This window comes from Poecilia latipinna, unplaced genomic scaffold (assembly GCF_001443285.1).
Source record: "Poecilia latipinna isolate Pla-1442-1.1 unplaced genomic scaffold, P_latipinna-1.0 Scaffold116, whole genome shotgun sequence".
In the NCBI taxonomy this organism is placed as follows: domain Eukaryota; kingdom Metazoa; phylum Chordata; class Actinopteri; order Cyprinodontiformes; family Poeciliidae; genus Poecilia; species Poecilia latipinna.
In genome coordinates, this window is record NW_015112732.1 from 14,801 (window position 1) to 32,192 (window position 17,392).

At 42.8% G+C, this 17,392-nt stretch overlaps 1 protein-coding gene across 1 annotated transcript in view; it reads right to left on the bottom strand.

Annotated features, from left to right (window-relative positions):
- Positions 1 to 4,114: 4,114 nt before the first annotated feature.
- Positions 4,115 to 17,392, bottom strand: part of LOC106944872 (attractin-like) — a gene marked incomplete at its 5' end in the record, with an annotated part of 101,963 nt that continues 88,685 nt past the window's right edge. Inside the window, 2 exons of the mRNA XM_015028164.1 lie at positions 4,115 to 9,224; positions 11,731 to 11,845. Of these exons, the coding sequence (XP_014883650.1) occupies positions 9,100 to 9,224; positions 11,731 to 11,845 (240 nt within the window). The remainder of the gene's footprint in view (positions 9,225 to 11,730; positions 11,846 to 17,392) is intronic.

Genomic DNA, 17,392 nt, shown 5'->3' on the forward strand with positions numbered 1-17,392 from the left:
TGACTTAAAGACTTATAACAAGGGTCTTCCTGTAAAGTAGAGCTACCAAATGTATCATGTTGCAGTCATTATTGCAACATCATATCATACAATATTGCAACCGGAATGGACTGCCTCTATACAATATTTGGTAGGCTATAATATGATGCAATGCATGAAAACTCTGCCTGCCAGTAATGTATTAGGTGATGAAGACAGAGACAGGGAAGCTGGTTGGAGTTGATGGGACGACGGATGATCCTAAACACAGGAAAAACCTTGAAGAAAACCTGTTAGAGGCTGGAAAAAACTCCAGACTGGGTTGGTGTTTCACTTTCCAACCGGACAACAACTCTGCACAACCAGAACTACAACGGAATAGTTTAGATCTAAGAATATTTTAGTATGAAAACGGCCTATAGTCAAAGTCCAGACCTAACCAAAGTACAATTCTGCTGTAAGACTTGAAATCGATGTTCATAGGCATTCTCCGTCCGATCTGACTGAGCCTGAGAAATTTTTACAAAGAAGAAAGTGCAAAATTTTTATTTAGTCTTTAGAAGTCAAGGAACGTATTTTCCTTTCACTTCAGAAGTATGGATTACTTTGAGTTGCTCTATCACATAAAGTGCGGATAATCTGTGCAGTAAACACTGGCTGTCGAGAACATAAAAGGGAGAAGGAAGGAGCAAGAGTGAGGCGACACACTGAGCACTGACACACTGACCTTCCATAAGTTACAAAAAGAAGTGAGAGGAAGGAAAGTGAAAGAAGGCCGGAATAGAGGAGTAGAGATGAAAAGAGAAGACCAAAGGAAAGAGAAATTCAGAAGGGACTGGGTTTGGTGGGGTAGCAGAGCAAAGGAAGTAAAGGTGTTGAAAAGATTATAGGATTCAGAGGAAAGTAAAGGGGGGGAAAGTGAGAGATTATGAAATTAGAAAGGAAAACGGGTGAGGGGAAAAAAGGAGAAAGACTGGGGAAAGGAGGAAGAAGCAAGCAGAGCAAGTGACAGAGAGAAACAAAGGGAGACATGAAGTGAGGGAGAGGGAGGGAGAGGTGTCAGACGGAGAGATTAAAGGGAGAGGTGGAATGAAAGAGTGATGGGGGATGACTGCTGATGAATAATTGGTGGTGAGAACAGCGGAGCAGCGCCGCTCAGCCTCTCCCGCTTCGCCGGAGGCCTCGCAAAAACATCAAGCGCCGCATTAAAAATAGCAGCGATCATTTGAAAACGGCCCGAGGAAAAGCGTATTTACAAATAATTACTCCCAACATTTGTTTCATCCCACTTGGAGGAGCGGGGCGGGTGCGACAATATGACAGTTCAACACGGTGGGGGGAAGAAACACCACCTTTCTTTCCAAGCAGCACTTTTAACTCAGAGGGCGCCAGCGCGACACCTGCTGCGGCGATTGACACCAAGCTTCGTTCAGACAATTATCGTCATCTCGCCTTGTTTATGGATGTGCGCAGCGTGACTCCGGGACATTTAGGAAACTTTTTGTTGTTTTTACCAAACATTTCTCGGTTTTGACATGAATTATAAATGGAAAGTGAAGCGGATCATGACATCCTGACCTGCACCTAAAATAAGTCAACCCTGGGGCGTCGCGACTCGCGGTAGTTAGCTTAGCTTAGCGCAGGCGCCCCGTAAACGGAGGAGCTCCGAACAGGTATTGTGACTCTCGTCGGCACCCTTACGGTCACTAGTGCCTACAAAAATATTTTTTCGAAAGTTGTTCAACACGGTTTCAAACATGATTGAGCACTACATCCTCAGTGTAAAGGCTGAAATGATCAAAATTAGTCAACCCTGCAGCGTCGCGTGACCCAATAGTTGCCCCCCTGCTCCAGCTCCAGTCCAGTCCTCAGCACCTTTTCCGCATATCTCTCCCCCCCTTCCGGTCGGGTTCTTGTCTAATAACTTAAAAACAAACTGTTCAGCCTTGTGTAAAATATAGGCTATTAAGCAAGATAGCCAGATTTAGCACTGCACCCTTTTTTAAAGTTTGAAATGATCAAAATTAGTCGACACTGGGGCGTCGCGACGCAGTTTATCGCTGGCGCCTCGTAAACAAAGGCTACCGACCTCCGCGCAGCAGTTTCGACCTCAGGTGCCGGGCATCTTGGTGAGGATACCTGCTTGATGAGAAGGTGTTCCAGGCACGTCACACTGGCACAAAACCCAGAGAAAAACCCGGGGACACTTCAGAGACAAACTCTGGTCTGGGATTCCCCCAGAGGAGCAGGTCCGAGGGAAGTCTGGGCTTTTCTGTTTCACCACATAACCCCATCCGGAATTAAGCGGAAAATAAAGGACGGATGGAAGGATTTTAATTGGCTTCAGTCTTAATAACCACCAAATGCAAGAGTGACAATGGTTTAAAGATTCATAGAATCATCGTTTTATGAGCTTGGAGCCGTTTGAAATGCTAGAAGTCGTCTATTGAAGTAAAGCGTTATCTACTGCAACCCCAGACCAGTCGGCAGAGACCCTCACATCTAATATCCTTAACTAACCCCTTAAATATGAAACCCAGACAGAAGGACACAGAGCAGTGGGTGAAATTTTCACATTTAATAATAGACAAAATGTTCTGTCATTCTTTTATGTACATCAGTAATTACAAGGTCAGTAAGCCATTCTCAAGTTTTACATGTTGTTCATCAGCTTTTAGTGATGCTGGTTTGCCTTACAGTGCCGTCTGACATACAAAATATGCTAATGTGCTGTAATCACATGATTAAAAGCCTGAATGGAACTTGCCTTAAATGAATTGAAAACTCATTCAAAAGTCATTCACAATACTTTCTCATTATTTACAAATAAAGAACAGCAACTGCTAAATTATACATATTAACAAACTACTTCCTCAATATATATAATGCCGCTATACAAAGAGACAGAGAGAGAGAGAGAAGAGGGTAATGCCTGATTTTACAATGACCCTATTGGGATGCTTTAAACCTGTGCATCGAAGCTTTTTAAATATGCATTAATGCTGCCAGTGTTTGACAAAAATAAATCTACTTGTACTGTTAAAATTAGACATTATTTCCATGACGATTTATAAATATTTGTCTGTACACTTCGAGAGGAAAACACAAGAGATTAGTGAGCGGAAGTAAGGCCAATGTAGAGGTGAGAGAGTTACCTGGCAGAGTTTGAGGCTCGGTAAGTGAGATCGATTGGAGGAAGCTGCCCATTTCTTCACACAAGCACCGAGGTGACAGCGTACAAGGTTCCTACACGTCCCCCCACCCCCAAACTCACACACACACACTCCATCCACCCCCTCGGATATTTAGAGCAGCTCGGGGGCCACTTCACACTTGGGTGGCCGCAAATGGTGGCGGGAGGTAATCGTGTGGAAAATCTGAACTTTAGGACTGGGGGAAGTCCTTTAACGCGACATCGGGAAGCGTTCGAACAGTAAAGTTCATGTTTTCGGTCAGGGCTGAGCTTCCATGTGTGATACTCAGAGGGAGAAGGTCAAGAGACTGAAGTCTTACAGATACCAGGGGATGTTTTGTGCTCTTTAGATCTGATTTGTTAAACTGATGATGCCTGAGTTGGCAAGGAAACAAATAAAATGAAGCTAAAACAACTTCCTGTGATACTAATTCATAAAAAAAAAAGAAAAAAGAAAAAAAGACATTCACAACTCTTATCGGCCAGCACATCACGGCAAGGTAAGAACTTGTGTGGGGAATCTGTTTTAGTAGCTGCAAAAAGTCTCCGCTTGCAGTCACTGTGCCATTCCCCCATGCAATATTTAAAACAAATCCATTGGTAAGATGTTGCGGGCCGGGTTCGCGTTGTTGTACACAAAGCAACGTGCAGTTTTCAGTTTTAATCTAAAAGCAACATAGCTAAAAAAGCTAAAAAAAAATTTAAAAAAAGCCTTGCCAGCTGGACAGACACATGCCATTTACCTACAGCTGGTCCACATAAATACCATCCACTGATCTACTGGTGGAAGCCTTCAGTCCACTGAACATCAACAGATTAACATTCAACCTGCTCTGGAAGGTGCAGTGGGGACGAACCAAGGAATCGACTGTTGGGGGAATCTGGACGATTTTTGGTTTGATTTGCTCCAACAGGTTAGCGCCTGGTTGGCTCAGAAATCTCTTTTTTTTTTTTCCTGATCAGTGATAAAGATTAAAAAATTGGTCTGACACAACTGTGGATGCGGTCAAAGTGAAGACAATTCAAAGTTACCGTAAGGTCAGGGGAAGCACAGTGATGTAAGACTTGTCCAGAAACGTCTGTGGCTCGTTTAGGGTGAGAGAGCCAGAATTTCAGCAGATAACAGGAAGGTGGAGCGGAGAAAAACAAAGTTACACTTTTTAAAAAATTTAAATCTTTTTGAGCTTTCAACTCATTTTCACTCTGCTATGGAACAAGCTAGACCTCGACGTCCTGGAATCCTTTTAGAAATTTGACTGCTAAGGCAAACATCCGTTTCTTTAGCAATGCTTGGTATGCTAACCGCTAGCCTAAAGCAAAAAACATTTAAGATGCTGAAAACATTTAAGATGTCAGTTCGACGTAGCCTTCCTGCTAATGAGTTCTTAAAGACAAATTAAAATTGCCAAGAAATCGGCAGCTTTTACCCCCTAAAAATTGGGGGGAAAAGTATCGGAAAAAAACAAGAAACTGGAAATTGATAATTCTGTTTGTTTCAGTTTTTGTTTGTTAATAATAATTTAACATTGTACCTGTTGGCATTGAACCAAAATATGAGTATTTTTTGAAAACATGGAAGAAATCTGACAATCCAACAGACTTGAATAAGATGGAAGAGTTGAGCTAAACCTGCTCTATGATGTTATGAAAAAAAAAAAAAAAACTTTTCATGACTTGGCAAAAAACAACAAAAACAGGTCTACTGAATCTGTGACTGGACTTGTTTTGCTGTGATAAACATTAGCCAGTAAAAATGCTTCAGTGATCCCAATTTAAGATGAAATTGACCAGCACTGCTCTACAGGTCTAACTCCAGCAGGTTGTTTCCCCCTACATTTTCCCCCAACTCAAAAAAAAAAAAAAAAAAAAAAAGAGTTGGAGGTGAAATGTCCAAGAGAATATTTCACTTACATTCCCCTATTTTCTTACAATGCATCTGAACACTGAGGCAACACAGCAGCTGACGGTAAATCTGAGGTCATATTTGATGCTTCTAGGTTTCATCAATGCCGAGAAACACGACTCCAAAACCAATCAGTGGATCACTTCAGACCGGCTCTGCTCAGCTATCCTAAAACCTGAGACTAAGAACATTTCATTTAGTTGTACAATCATTTAGGAGTTAAAAAGAGACACGTTTTAGTTGTTTTACTTCATAATAAATGTAGTAGGTGATGTTTGTGAAAAAAAACCCAACACAAACATAAGTGTGGTTTGGCGGTTACCAAGGTGCTGAAACTCAATAGTAAATAAACATGATTTGCTGCTGCTGTTGGACTCAAAGTCCTGCTAAAGCTGCAAAAGCCAGACAGAGCAATACAGGGGTCGGCCATCTTAGTGTCAGCAGGACATCACCCATTGTCATGGTAACCGGGCTGCGCAGGTTATCTTTATTCTGGTCGCCATCTATTACACACTACTGAATGTTTTTTTTTTTTTTTTTCCATTTTTCCGATTTGTAATAAATTAAGAATCTTTGATTTACAAATCAGTTTGTGAAAAGCGAGAAAGCGGTGACATTTTTGAATGACTTTGCAAACTCTGATATTAAACATCCAGCGCAGCAAAGCGGTGAAGGGAGGCCTCTGTTTTCTTAAAGACGGTGCAAAAAAAAGATCCAACAGTAACATGCATTTTATAACCTCTGCTTCGTTTTTGTGCATGTGTGTGTGATGTTGAGAAACTTTTGAAAACGCCACGGTTCAGCAGAAGCAGCAGACATGAACAGTAATTCCTAATGTTGCAATAAACGCTAAAAAAAATTACTTAGATGGAAATGATGAGTGGAGAGGGAAAAAAATAGAGAGAAAAAGCAAAAGCAGCAGATGTAGTGTTGACTTCTTAATGCTACAGTGACTGCTGGAGTTGCTGAGTGGAGTTGTGGGGCACTTTATAATTACAGAATGTCAACTTTGTTCATGGTTTCTGCTCTGACCTTTTCCCGCCGTTAAAAGTGCGCCCTTTAACCGACCACATCGACGCTCCACAGTTCTACGGCACCGAGCACATGGGAGAGCTAGCAACCAAACACAACAAGCTCTTTAGGGCACAACGCAGGTTATTAAACTGTTTCATAACGGCACTTTTCAGAGGGCGAGAAGTTAATAACCTTGTGAGGCGTAGGGTGGGGGGGGGATAGCGGGGATTTCTTCTACTGAATTATGTCTCTGTCTTCTGTCAGAACCCTGCAGGTGTTGTGGCTGCAGAAAAGATGACCATCAAGGAGGAAACCGAGAATGACAATGGAGCTGAAGGTAAAAAAAAATAAAGATAAATAAAAAAAAAGTGGAGATGCGATACAAAAAATATATCATCTCTGGACCAGGATGCAGCTGGACAGGTGACTGGTCAGTCAAAAGTTAAAAAAATCAGGTCCCTTCCGGTTCCGTGAAATGCTCCTTGGCAGCGACAACTAAAAATCTCTTCTGTGTTTTTGTTAACTGTTACCGTTTTTTAATCGGCATTAGAAACGGTGGATGGAAACGGCAAAATTTGGAAAACCTCTCTGGGTTTCGCAAAAAACTGAGGAACGTTCAAGCTAGCATTTATCGGAAAGCCCACAAAAAATGAGTTTTCCGAAAAAGAGCTAATGCACTAAAGGAGGAGATGGAAACAGATTTGCCGAATAAGTTCTAACATATTAAACTTTCCCATCCACTGCTGGGCCTTACCAGAAGCACAAAACTTGTAAGAATTTTAAAATCTGAACCTTCACCTAGGAGGGAAGGACTGCACCTTTTTCTGAGATGTGTGGTCTGTGCTAGCTAGCAGCCGCTACTTCCTGCTTATGACAGTTGTGGATAGCATCATCATCAGATTAAATTATGGCTAGCATAGTCTGGTTGATTCCCTCCAAACCAGTAGCTGGAACACGGCTAATCTGTATTTTCCTTTTCTTTTTTGCGACATTTCAAATGTTCGCTAGTTATTCGCATGCAAATTGGGTGGAAACATGGCGACTGTGGGGAAAAATACTCAGTCGTCCATTTTACGTAAAAGCAAGGTGTTTTCAAATAAAGCAGATATAAAATTCACTCAGGCTCCTGCAACAGAAATTAATAATTAAATTAATAATTTAGTAGATTTGTGCTTTTCATACAGGCTATTGTTGATGCAAACAGAAATTCAAAACAATAGCTGGTGTTTTTAGAGCTGCTGTATGAGTGAACCTGACATGGGAGACAAATTCAGCAGATTTCAGGAAGGCTGAAAATCTTAATCTTTCAGATCAAAGATTTGAGAAAAACAACCGTAGACTGGAAGTCGGCCTGAAGCGTCTGACCGATGCAACTCTGGTGAAAACAGCAGACGATCCGACGTCCAGATGGACTCACAACAATAACTACACTGGTGTGTGCTACAACCGGCAGAAGTTTTACTGATTCCTTTGATTCCCTCATTTTTGATTCTTTGAAAAAATAAAAAGTAGGCATAAACATTTATTAGTGCTATTTTCCTCTTTTAATTTAGTCAGGGGGTAGAGATGGTAGTTTTACAGCCTTACAGCTGTGCTAAATGATGTGTTGTCTCTTACTGAGGAATTTACATTTTTTTAAAGTATGTTTATTGGTTTATTTATTGTTCACTTTTTTTGTCATAGCAGCATCTTTATGTTTTTCATCGACAAATTTAGTGTTTTTAACCTCGGCTGGTTGAATCAGTGGAGTTTGGTGCCACGGCCTCCAGCTAGACTTTAACGGTTGTTTTCATTACGACTTTCTGAAAAAAGAATCTGAAATAAAATGTTGGGGTAAAATGAATCACTCAGCACATATAGAAAAACAACAAAGAAACGGAATAAGACATGATGACCACTCAGCTCCAATCGGTCTGGTACCGTATAAATCCTGGTCCGTCAACAGGAAGCCGTACACAACTGAGCAGCTGACTGAGCAGCTGACTAATCCTAATTCAAAGCAATGCATTTAGGATTTAGGATCAATAATTTGAACAACCGAGAGACAGAACTATTGGTCCGATTATGTTCATCACCGCTGGAGTTAGCTTTTAGGAGCCAGAACGTTTTTATCAGACGCCATTTTCTCATGTCCACAAACTACCGATGGATGAACATATGATTCGTTTCGCCGTGTGTGAAACGTTGGAAGCAGACTGGCAGGGCGGTGGCCTCTGCTGAGCTGACCCGAGACGGACAGAGCGTCTCCTGTCCTCTGTCCAGTCTGGTTCCAGGAAGGCGGCTCTGGATGGAAACGTCGGGCTTTGGCCACGCAGGGAATCATCCAAATGCGGTTCGTCGCCACCGGAAGGCTGCTGGATGTGCGGTTATGTTGCCCGGGGCGACCGGTCAGCGGCCTCGACTCGGTGCTTACAGATGGGTAACGACGCAGCTGGGGAAGCTGCGGGGTTTTTTCTTTTTTTTTTGGAGTGTGTAGTTTTCCAGTTTGTTCCTTCGATTCAAAGTGAAATAAAATAAAATAAAATTTAAAAAAAAGTAGAACAACAACAATAACAAAAAAATTAATAATTTAAATTAAAACATCAACATTTAGGGTTGCAGAGTCTCTGGAGGTTTTTTTTTTTTTTTTTTTTTAGAAACTACGAGACTGAGGATGTGCTGTAGCAGCGAGCCGCCTCCACTCCATCCAGTCCATGTCAACAAATGTAAAACGTGGAGGAAGGGGCGGAGTCAGCGTCTCCTCTGGTCCTCTCTCACCCCCACCTGAAACCCCCCACATCCCTCCATCTTTGAACCGGTCAGTTCTGGTACGAGGAGAGAGAGAGAGTGTAGGAGGGTCGGGGGGAAAACCTGCTGATCTCATCAAAATGTTCCAGTACTACGTCCCAGCATGCACCTCTCCCTGCCAGAGCGGAGCTGGCAGAAGTCTCTGAAGGAGGGAGGCTGAGCAGCGAGGAGGAGGGAGCGGGGCGGGGGGATGAAGAGCGTTGGGTGTAGGGTGGTGGTAGGCTCAGATGCAGGTGGACGGCTGTGCAGAAGGCTGCTGCTTGCGGCTCCTCAGACCCCCAGACTTCTCCTTGTAGCCCACGCACATCTGCTGGGAGACGTCGACCAGCGCGCTGGCCACCGCCAGACCTGCGCACACACACACACACACACACACACACACACCGGCGTAAACAGGTGAAGACGTACAGCGCTACATACGTGTCAGTTACATACAACGATTTGGAAAATCATTTACAGTCCTCGGTTGTTTCACATATGTTGCTTCATTGCCACCATAAATGTTTGTGATGTAAAGTTGCAGTTAAGTATTCATCTACAGAAACAACCAATCAGAGCCAGGGGCCAGGTCTTAACACTGCTCACACACTCTGCTATGCTACAGCGGTCGTCTATGCTAAAGCTAGTTAGCACAGCTTCAGCTAAGCTAACTAGCTTAATCTACAGTATTGTTTTTTCCACTGAAATCTGCTTTGAACCCCTTTATAAAATCAGGGTGATTTCAGAAATAATCTACATAAACTGAAGTTGGTGTTTTTAGGTGTGAATACTTTTGGACGCCTCTACACCTGATGCTAGAAGTCGTAGCATTGGTCTGGTGTTTTTTCCTCAGACTCCTCCGATCGTTAATCTTTCTGTCGGTACTAATCTTTTTCCATCAACTATAATTTTTCAACAGCATTCAACCGTCTCTCTCTGCTATGTTTCTCTTCTCCTTTGATCTAACATTTATTTTTATTATCCCTTTTCCCCAGGATAGCCTGACTTGCTTCCTTCCTCCGTGGACTTTAACAAAAACTTTTTTCTTTTTTTTTTTTTTATCACCATGTTGCTTCGCCTCTCACAGTTTCAGTCCCCAGACCCTGCGTGCGCCCAGGGCTCTTATTAATTACCATAAAGTCCTTTTGTCAAAACAAAAGTGGCCCCGGCTCTCGGCAGAGCGCTCCCCTTGTGTTAGCTGCGCTCCTGCTACAAACGCTGTTAAGTCGTCTCCCATCCAGTCGCTGCATCAAAAACTCTCTGTCGTCTGCGCTGCGGCCTCCCATCACATCTGTCTTCTCTCTGCTTCCAAGATGGCCGCTCTCACGCCCCACCAAACATCCGTAGAGATGACTCCAGCTTACGTTTGAAGGCTTGTTTGGGTAATGAGAGCCAAAGTAAACTCGCTCTTAGATCAGATGACGAGCAAATGTGTGCAGCCTCCACCGGGAGCGAGGAGGGTGTGTGATCCCGGCTGCTCCTCTGGGAGTTCACGTTCTGCTGCCAGCTATTTGTTCTCCGTGAGGTTAACTGCATTAATCATAAGTGATAAACACAGCTGATTGGAAATGCTGCGCCTCAGAGAGTGTTAATGTATGTTAATGATGTGAGCCGCTGGTGGATGCTCAGAGACACCGCCATCTCATCACCTGTGTTGCAGCTCTGACGTAAAGGTTTTCAGCGTTTTATCGGAATCTGCTTGAGATGAAATGAGCTTTAATTTGAAATTAGTTTGTAAAAGTAACAGGGTTTTATTGCATTTACAACATCAGGTATTCCTAAAGAACGACCCAGATTTGTTGGCTTAAAAGTGACTTTAAAAATAACCTTTAAGGAGGTATTAAGCATACTTTTCATTACAAATCTTTTTTTTGTTTTTGTTTTTTTACTGGTCTGATGTATTATTCTAATTTTAAATGTGAAGTTTTCATTACATATGAATGGGAAATGACTGACAGTGCAGCGTGAAAGAGAACCTGCTGAAAATGTAGCAAACGTTACAATTTTGGTGGAAACAAATCTAGTCTCGTTAAGTTTTCATCTTAAACATAAGGTGCTGCATCATCTTTTTTGTGCAGGATATTATAAGCCTGGTGGGCCACCAGGCTTTATTTACGACCCCACCAGGCTAAGCATTGTTTACTTATTCGGTATTTTTATGTTCACCTTTTCTAAGACTTTATAGTTGCTGTTTGGGTTTTGTTAATGTCTTCCACCAACACGTTTACAATTACCTAACCATACTTTCAAATTTCCTGTCAACTTTGAACATTTTTCAACTCAAAAGCACGATGGGTTGCTGGATGACTGCCCCAGCGCCCCACCCGCCAGGCTGAGCAGGTTTTCTGGGGGAAACACTGTTGTGTGTTGCACAAATTCCACCAAATTTACCCCAAACACCTTATTCCACGTGTTTGGGGTAAACTGGCAGGTTTGTAGTCATTTCATCCTCAGAAATGCATTGAGATGTAAGATGTTCAGAACTTAGGATATAGTTCTGTAGCCAAACCCGGCTTCAAAGCCCAGCTTCATCCCTGACATGTTCGTTGAGACGTCCCACTTGATGCGCTGTTAAGAAAAGTTATTCCTGTCTGTGCAAATGTCTGATGATCCGTCTCCGTAGCTTTAATATAAATTGTTTATTTTTAGTAAAAACTAAAGTTTGTGTTTGTTAAACCAAGAAGGAATTGAACAACAAAGGACAAAATGAGAAGGAAGTGAACCGGGTTGGGGGAGCCCGAAGGACTGAAACTGTGATGCTCCAGCTAACCAAAGCAACAGAATGCAGCAGAAAGGAAGAATGTCAGATCAAAGAAAATTTATTTAAAAAAAAAAAAGAAGAAAAAAGCAAAAGCAGTCAGCAGCTGCATCTTACCAGACTGTCCTGGAGGAGGGATGCCGCCAGAGCCTCTGGGTAACCGTACAAATATGGAGAGCACGGCGGCTTTGTTGCCAAAGCAAGGCTCAAGGGCGATGGGTTTTGGAACGGACTGTGGAAAGAAAGAGGGGAAAAAAAGAGCGTTACACATCACTAGCCGGCTAAATCTGAGCGATCACAGAAGCTTTGCTGCTACTGTTCTCATCTGTGTCAGCAACAAGCATGACAAAAAAATGCTATTTATTCTCAGCAGAGATAAACAAACAGATTCGCAATCACACATTGGACCCACCGCTCCCCTCCACCCACACTGAGCTCAGCGCAGTCAGCCGTCTGCGCATCGGCTGCATTTACGTCGGTGTTCTCCAGTCACCGCAGGCTGGGTGACACACCTGACTCTCTAAAAACCAATATCTCCTGTTTATCAGCATCTCATCCATATGTGGAGATGAGTCTGCTCACACACACACACACACACACACACACACACACACACACCCCCATCCTCCTGTAAACACTGTCCTGGATCCGCCGCGGCTCGCCTCCTGCAAAATTCATGGCTTTACCTGGACGAACAGAGTGTGGGCACAGAGGCCGCCGCTGCAGCATACCGATAACTTTTCTACGTCTCGTTGGCTTTGTGTTTTGAATTTGCGAAGGCCGTTGTGAGAAACTGGGCCATGACACGGTTACACACACCACTGACACCGTCCAGAACGCAGCAGGCTGGTTTTTATTCCCCACTGAGTCGGGTTCAATCCCCCAAGAGGGAATGCCGCTGGAGTTTCAGTTGGTGTTTCCGTACAGTGTTGCACAGGTTCATCATAACTCATCTCTGTCATTGTAACGGACACACACACACACACACACACACACACATTACAGCGGTAGTAGTTATTCAGGCTTTGACCCATTTTACGCATTTATTCTCTGCTCCATCTCTCCACGCCGCAGCTTTCATACGCGGCGGCCGTCACATGGATGAGGCGTAAAGACCCCGAGGCGCTTGTGTGTAGATTCACTGCGTTGTAGCACAGAGACGTCTTTCTTCCAATATAATGTGTGTCTCTATGCTAAAGTATGGAAGTGTTTAACTACCAGAGTTTGGAGATAAATTCAGGAGAAATATCTCGTTTAAACCAGGAAAGATTCTCGTTACGACGATTAAAAAGAAACTCGATGTAATGAGAATTATACATCATTAAAACCAAAATATCTTCCCTTAAAAATGAGAAAGGTCGCAACAGTAAAACAGCAGAACCTCTTGGAAGGTTTAGGAGAGTCACAGCGAGCCGGTTTATGCCTTTTAAAAAGTCCTAATGGTAAACGGTAAATGTCTTGTACCTGTATGACACTTTATGAAGTCCACATTACTTCACTCTACGCTCAGTCATTCGTCCATTCACACACTGTGATCTGTTAGGAGTGTATTTTTATGTCTTAAGATGGGAAAGTTCTCGTTCTAATGAGATAAAATTTGTCTCAATAAAATGGGAAAGTTCCTTAAAAGGGGAATCTTTCTCGTTGTATTATAATCCATTAATCTAATTGAACGTGTTGCAGTTCCAGCCCTGGTTTAAATGTGTTGACGTGTTTGGCTAAAATGTGACCAAATTTGCAAATAAGTATTCTCTCACACAGATTTCTTTGTTCCCATTTCTTCTGGATTTTACAGAAAAAGGAACTTTGTGGGAATTTGAATAAAGTCTCAAATTCCTTCAAGTTAATGCTTATGTTGCTGCAGACTTGAAGGAACCCAATAACAACAGGATCTGAACACACATTCCCATCTTTCTCATGATCCTGGGCTCATCTGAGCCCAGACTGCATCATGCCCTTAAAGTGTGCGTTCACACCTTTAATCAATATCCAGTTCATTTGCCTAGAAAGCCCGGTTCGTTTGAGGAGGTGTGAATGCAGAATCAAACTCATCAAAGCAAACGCTAGTCTGCCTACAAACCTCGGCCTCGGTTCGGTGGAAATGAACTCTGGTGCGGTTCGAACGCCAAGTGGACCAGAGATCGCTCTAAAACTTCTGAGGCTTCTATGTCGTTTCCCTCAGTAGTTCTCGGGGCAGCGCCACCACAGGCGAGGAGGTGAACAGCTTCTTCAATTAGTTTGGATACATAGCAAAACGTAACAAATGTTGGTTTCCCAATCGAGTCTATCGGACCATCAGATGTGAAAACACCTTAAATCCATGTCGACTAAGTAGCTCAACAATATGATTTCAGACATTAAGGAGAGTTTTTTTTCATGTTTTTTTTTGTTCTCCTTTTACATCCAGGAGAAAATTAGGCCATTTAAAAAAGCTAAAGCCTGTGAACAAATCCCCTGAAGGCATTTTTTGCATAAAAAAAAGACACTAACATTACAGATTCTTTGTCAAATAATGGCTCCCGTTTTTTTTTTTCTTGCTCATGAGTAATTGCAGAGTGATTGCAGTAAGCTGCTGGGAACTTCTGTTGTCATGAATCTTTGAACAAAGACACTTCTTAACAACTTGTGTATGTCTCTCCATACCCGTCTCGGAGCTCGAAACACTTTTGAGCTGAGCCGGTGCGCACACGCGGCCCCGCCGTCTCCCCAGGAGCCGACAGAGGTCAACAGTTCAGCTGCAGACAAATGGGCTCCTGCAGGGATGGAAGCTCGGTCCAAGCAGCGCTCGGAGCCGCAAAAGCAGGCGGATATTAAAGTCGGCCGCTGCTTCTCGGCCCCCGATGTGTGGAAATTTTATAAATAAATGATTTGACGACGTCCTGACTTGGAGAAATGAGCCTGAATAAAGTAAACAAATAACTTCAATTAAGAAGCGGGTCGCCGCTTTGTTTTATTTTCTTTCCATCTCCAGCTTCCACTGGGTCGTCTTTTATTTTGCTCTTGTCAGGTTTATTTAAACTGGCTGACCTGGAGACGCTGGACAGGACGTGGTTTATCCTGCAACCTTTGAGTCAGAGAAGGAAAGATTTGGAACCAACTCATCAAAAATGGAAACACAGCTCCATCTTCCATTTAATGGTTTTCATTAAAGAAAAACATTTTGTTCCCTTTTACTGATGGTCTTTCACACACTGCCTCTCACTGTGGTTTGGAGGAATTTCCTTTGGCCTTTTTAACAACATTAAATGGTCATTTAGAAGCATGAAATAGATGGATGGAATAACCCGAAGTCGATGAAAATGATTATTTGATGCTGTAGCATCTCTGCAGGAAAAATCCAACTCCTAAAGAGCTACCAATTCTGATTGGCTCAGAGGTCTTCTGAGAGGAAACAAAACTTTTTTTTAACCCGCAAAACTTTACAATCCCAAGTTTTACAGAATATGAAATAAGAAGAAATATTCCAAGGTCAAATATTTTACTTTCATTGGAAATGAATTAATTTGTATTTCTGCAAAAATGTATTAGAAATGCTAAGAAGACTGACATTTCTTTCCACCTCTATCTGACAGGAAAATCAAAAGGGCTAAGAAGGTTCGTCTATAGTACAGTTCTTGAATAAAAACGCTTCTATTAACAAAATCACTCCGTTTTTTTCCAATGTGTTTGAAAAGAACACCAGGGCCACTTAACATGACTGTAAGTCACAAGTACAGGGTTCATTCTCACTTTTAGAAATATCATTAGTTCTCCAAAGTTCTCAGCAACTTTTCTACTATTTTTTAACAGACAGATGGTAATATGGATAGATGATAGTATGGATGGATGACAGGATAGATGGTAGTATAGGTGGATGGATGGAGGGTCTGGTAGACAGCACAGATGGATGTAATCATTGATAGATTGATAAGTAATAGTTGTATGGATGGAACTGGTGATGAAAGGAAGGATGGACAAATATGTGGACTACATTAATTAATGGATGCATAACAAAAGAATGCATGATGATTGTATTCAGTTATAAAACCCACCATGCAGGCAAGTCATTCATATTTACTGACAGTCGAGTAACAAGAACAAAAATCTTGTTTCCATTTAGCCTCAGGTTTTGTAATCTCCCAGCTGGCTAATTTTGTTTCAAAAGTGGAAGTATTAAACCGGATCCTACCAAAAAATAACAAACCCGGCTTGTTTAGGTTGCGTCTCCAGGCCCGGGTTGGCCTTGGGTTACACATACATCTCACTTTACCGTCTTTACACTAGAAAAATAACGAGCTGTGTCTGATCACACCAACGAACCTGCACACCTTGTGGAATAAAGCAAAGGTGGAGAGGCTGACGCATTTTAATTTCACAGTTTAGGACTGTTTTAATGCTCGTCTGCCAAACCCCATTTCCACTGCACTGTGTACATGTACCCATCGCATCCCCTCATTCACGACATCAGATATGCACATGGGAGATGAAAAGATCTGGAAGATCATATCTGGAATCAGAGGAGACTTGTCAGATGGTGTGGGATTACTTTCCCTTCAACAGGACATGCAAAGCACTCGTCACCACACAACCAGAAGTTCAATTTCCACCTGAAACTATGAGACAGGCGGCTCACATTTGTATTTGTTAGAAAAAACAAACCTCTGCATCCCCTTTTACACACACGTTTTATCTTCAGTGTGGGGCGGATCAAACCCAGAGAAAATTCAATTACCTGCTGGTTTTAAATTCTCTGTGCCGGCTCTTTCTCTTTAAGATGTTTCCCCAAAGGTAGAGTCTTTTCCGGTGGTCCTGTATCTTAATAGCATTCCCCAGCAGATGCCTTTGTTTTATAGGATTCCAGCCCGCCACTCGCAAGTCGCCACCCCCAACATCACCACTCTGGAGACTTATCTAGACCGGCCAGGCAGAGCGGCGAAAGGTTTTGTTAAATTACCTTCAGTAATTAGCCCAGCAGCACGTGGGATCGCTGCTGAGCCTACACACACACACACACACACACACATTTATATTGCTATCTTTGTGGGGACTTTCCATTGACTTCCATTCATTTCTACAGCCTAAACCTTACCTTTACCCTTTTCCTAACCCTAACCATCACATACCTAACCCTAACCCTAACCAAAACTCAATTCATACCTTAGCCCTAAATCTGACCCCTGACCCAAAAACAGGGTTTCCCCTTGTGGGGACCAGGCTCCGGTCCCCACGAGGAGCAATTGGTCCCCACAACGTAGTATATGTCAGGAAAATCATCCCCACAAGGTATTACAAGCAAACGCGCGCACACACACACACACACACACACACACACACACACACACACACACACACACACACACACGGGTGCTGATGTGGGCACACTAAGCTCGCCTTTCATTGCGTGTTCCTCAGCTGCAGCCAGAGCGCGTTGTTAGGTCTCACCAGGTACAGACGGCACACTGAGGGAACTTCCAGGAGTTTTTACTCCTTTTCTTTGCCAAGAAATCGGGAAATTACAACGGTGGCTGGAGCACAGTTGACAGCAGCAGTTTGTGTACGCTGAATGAGCAGACAGCTACACCTTCCCCCTCTTATTTAGGGCAGTTAGAATCACCAACATTATTTCAAGTTGCTAAAAGCCACAAGAACAAAAGAAAAATATGTGAGATTTATGTATTACTGTCTTCAAGGTCAGAAGTTTGCATACAGAGTGACTACTATCTTTTTAAACTGTGAGGGCTTTGGAAACCCCAGGTTAACATTTGAGTTAATTGGAGCTTCACATGCAGAAGCATTTTAA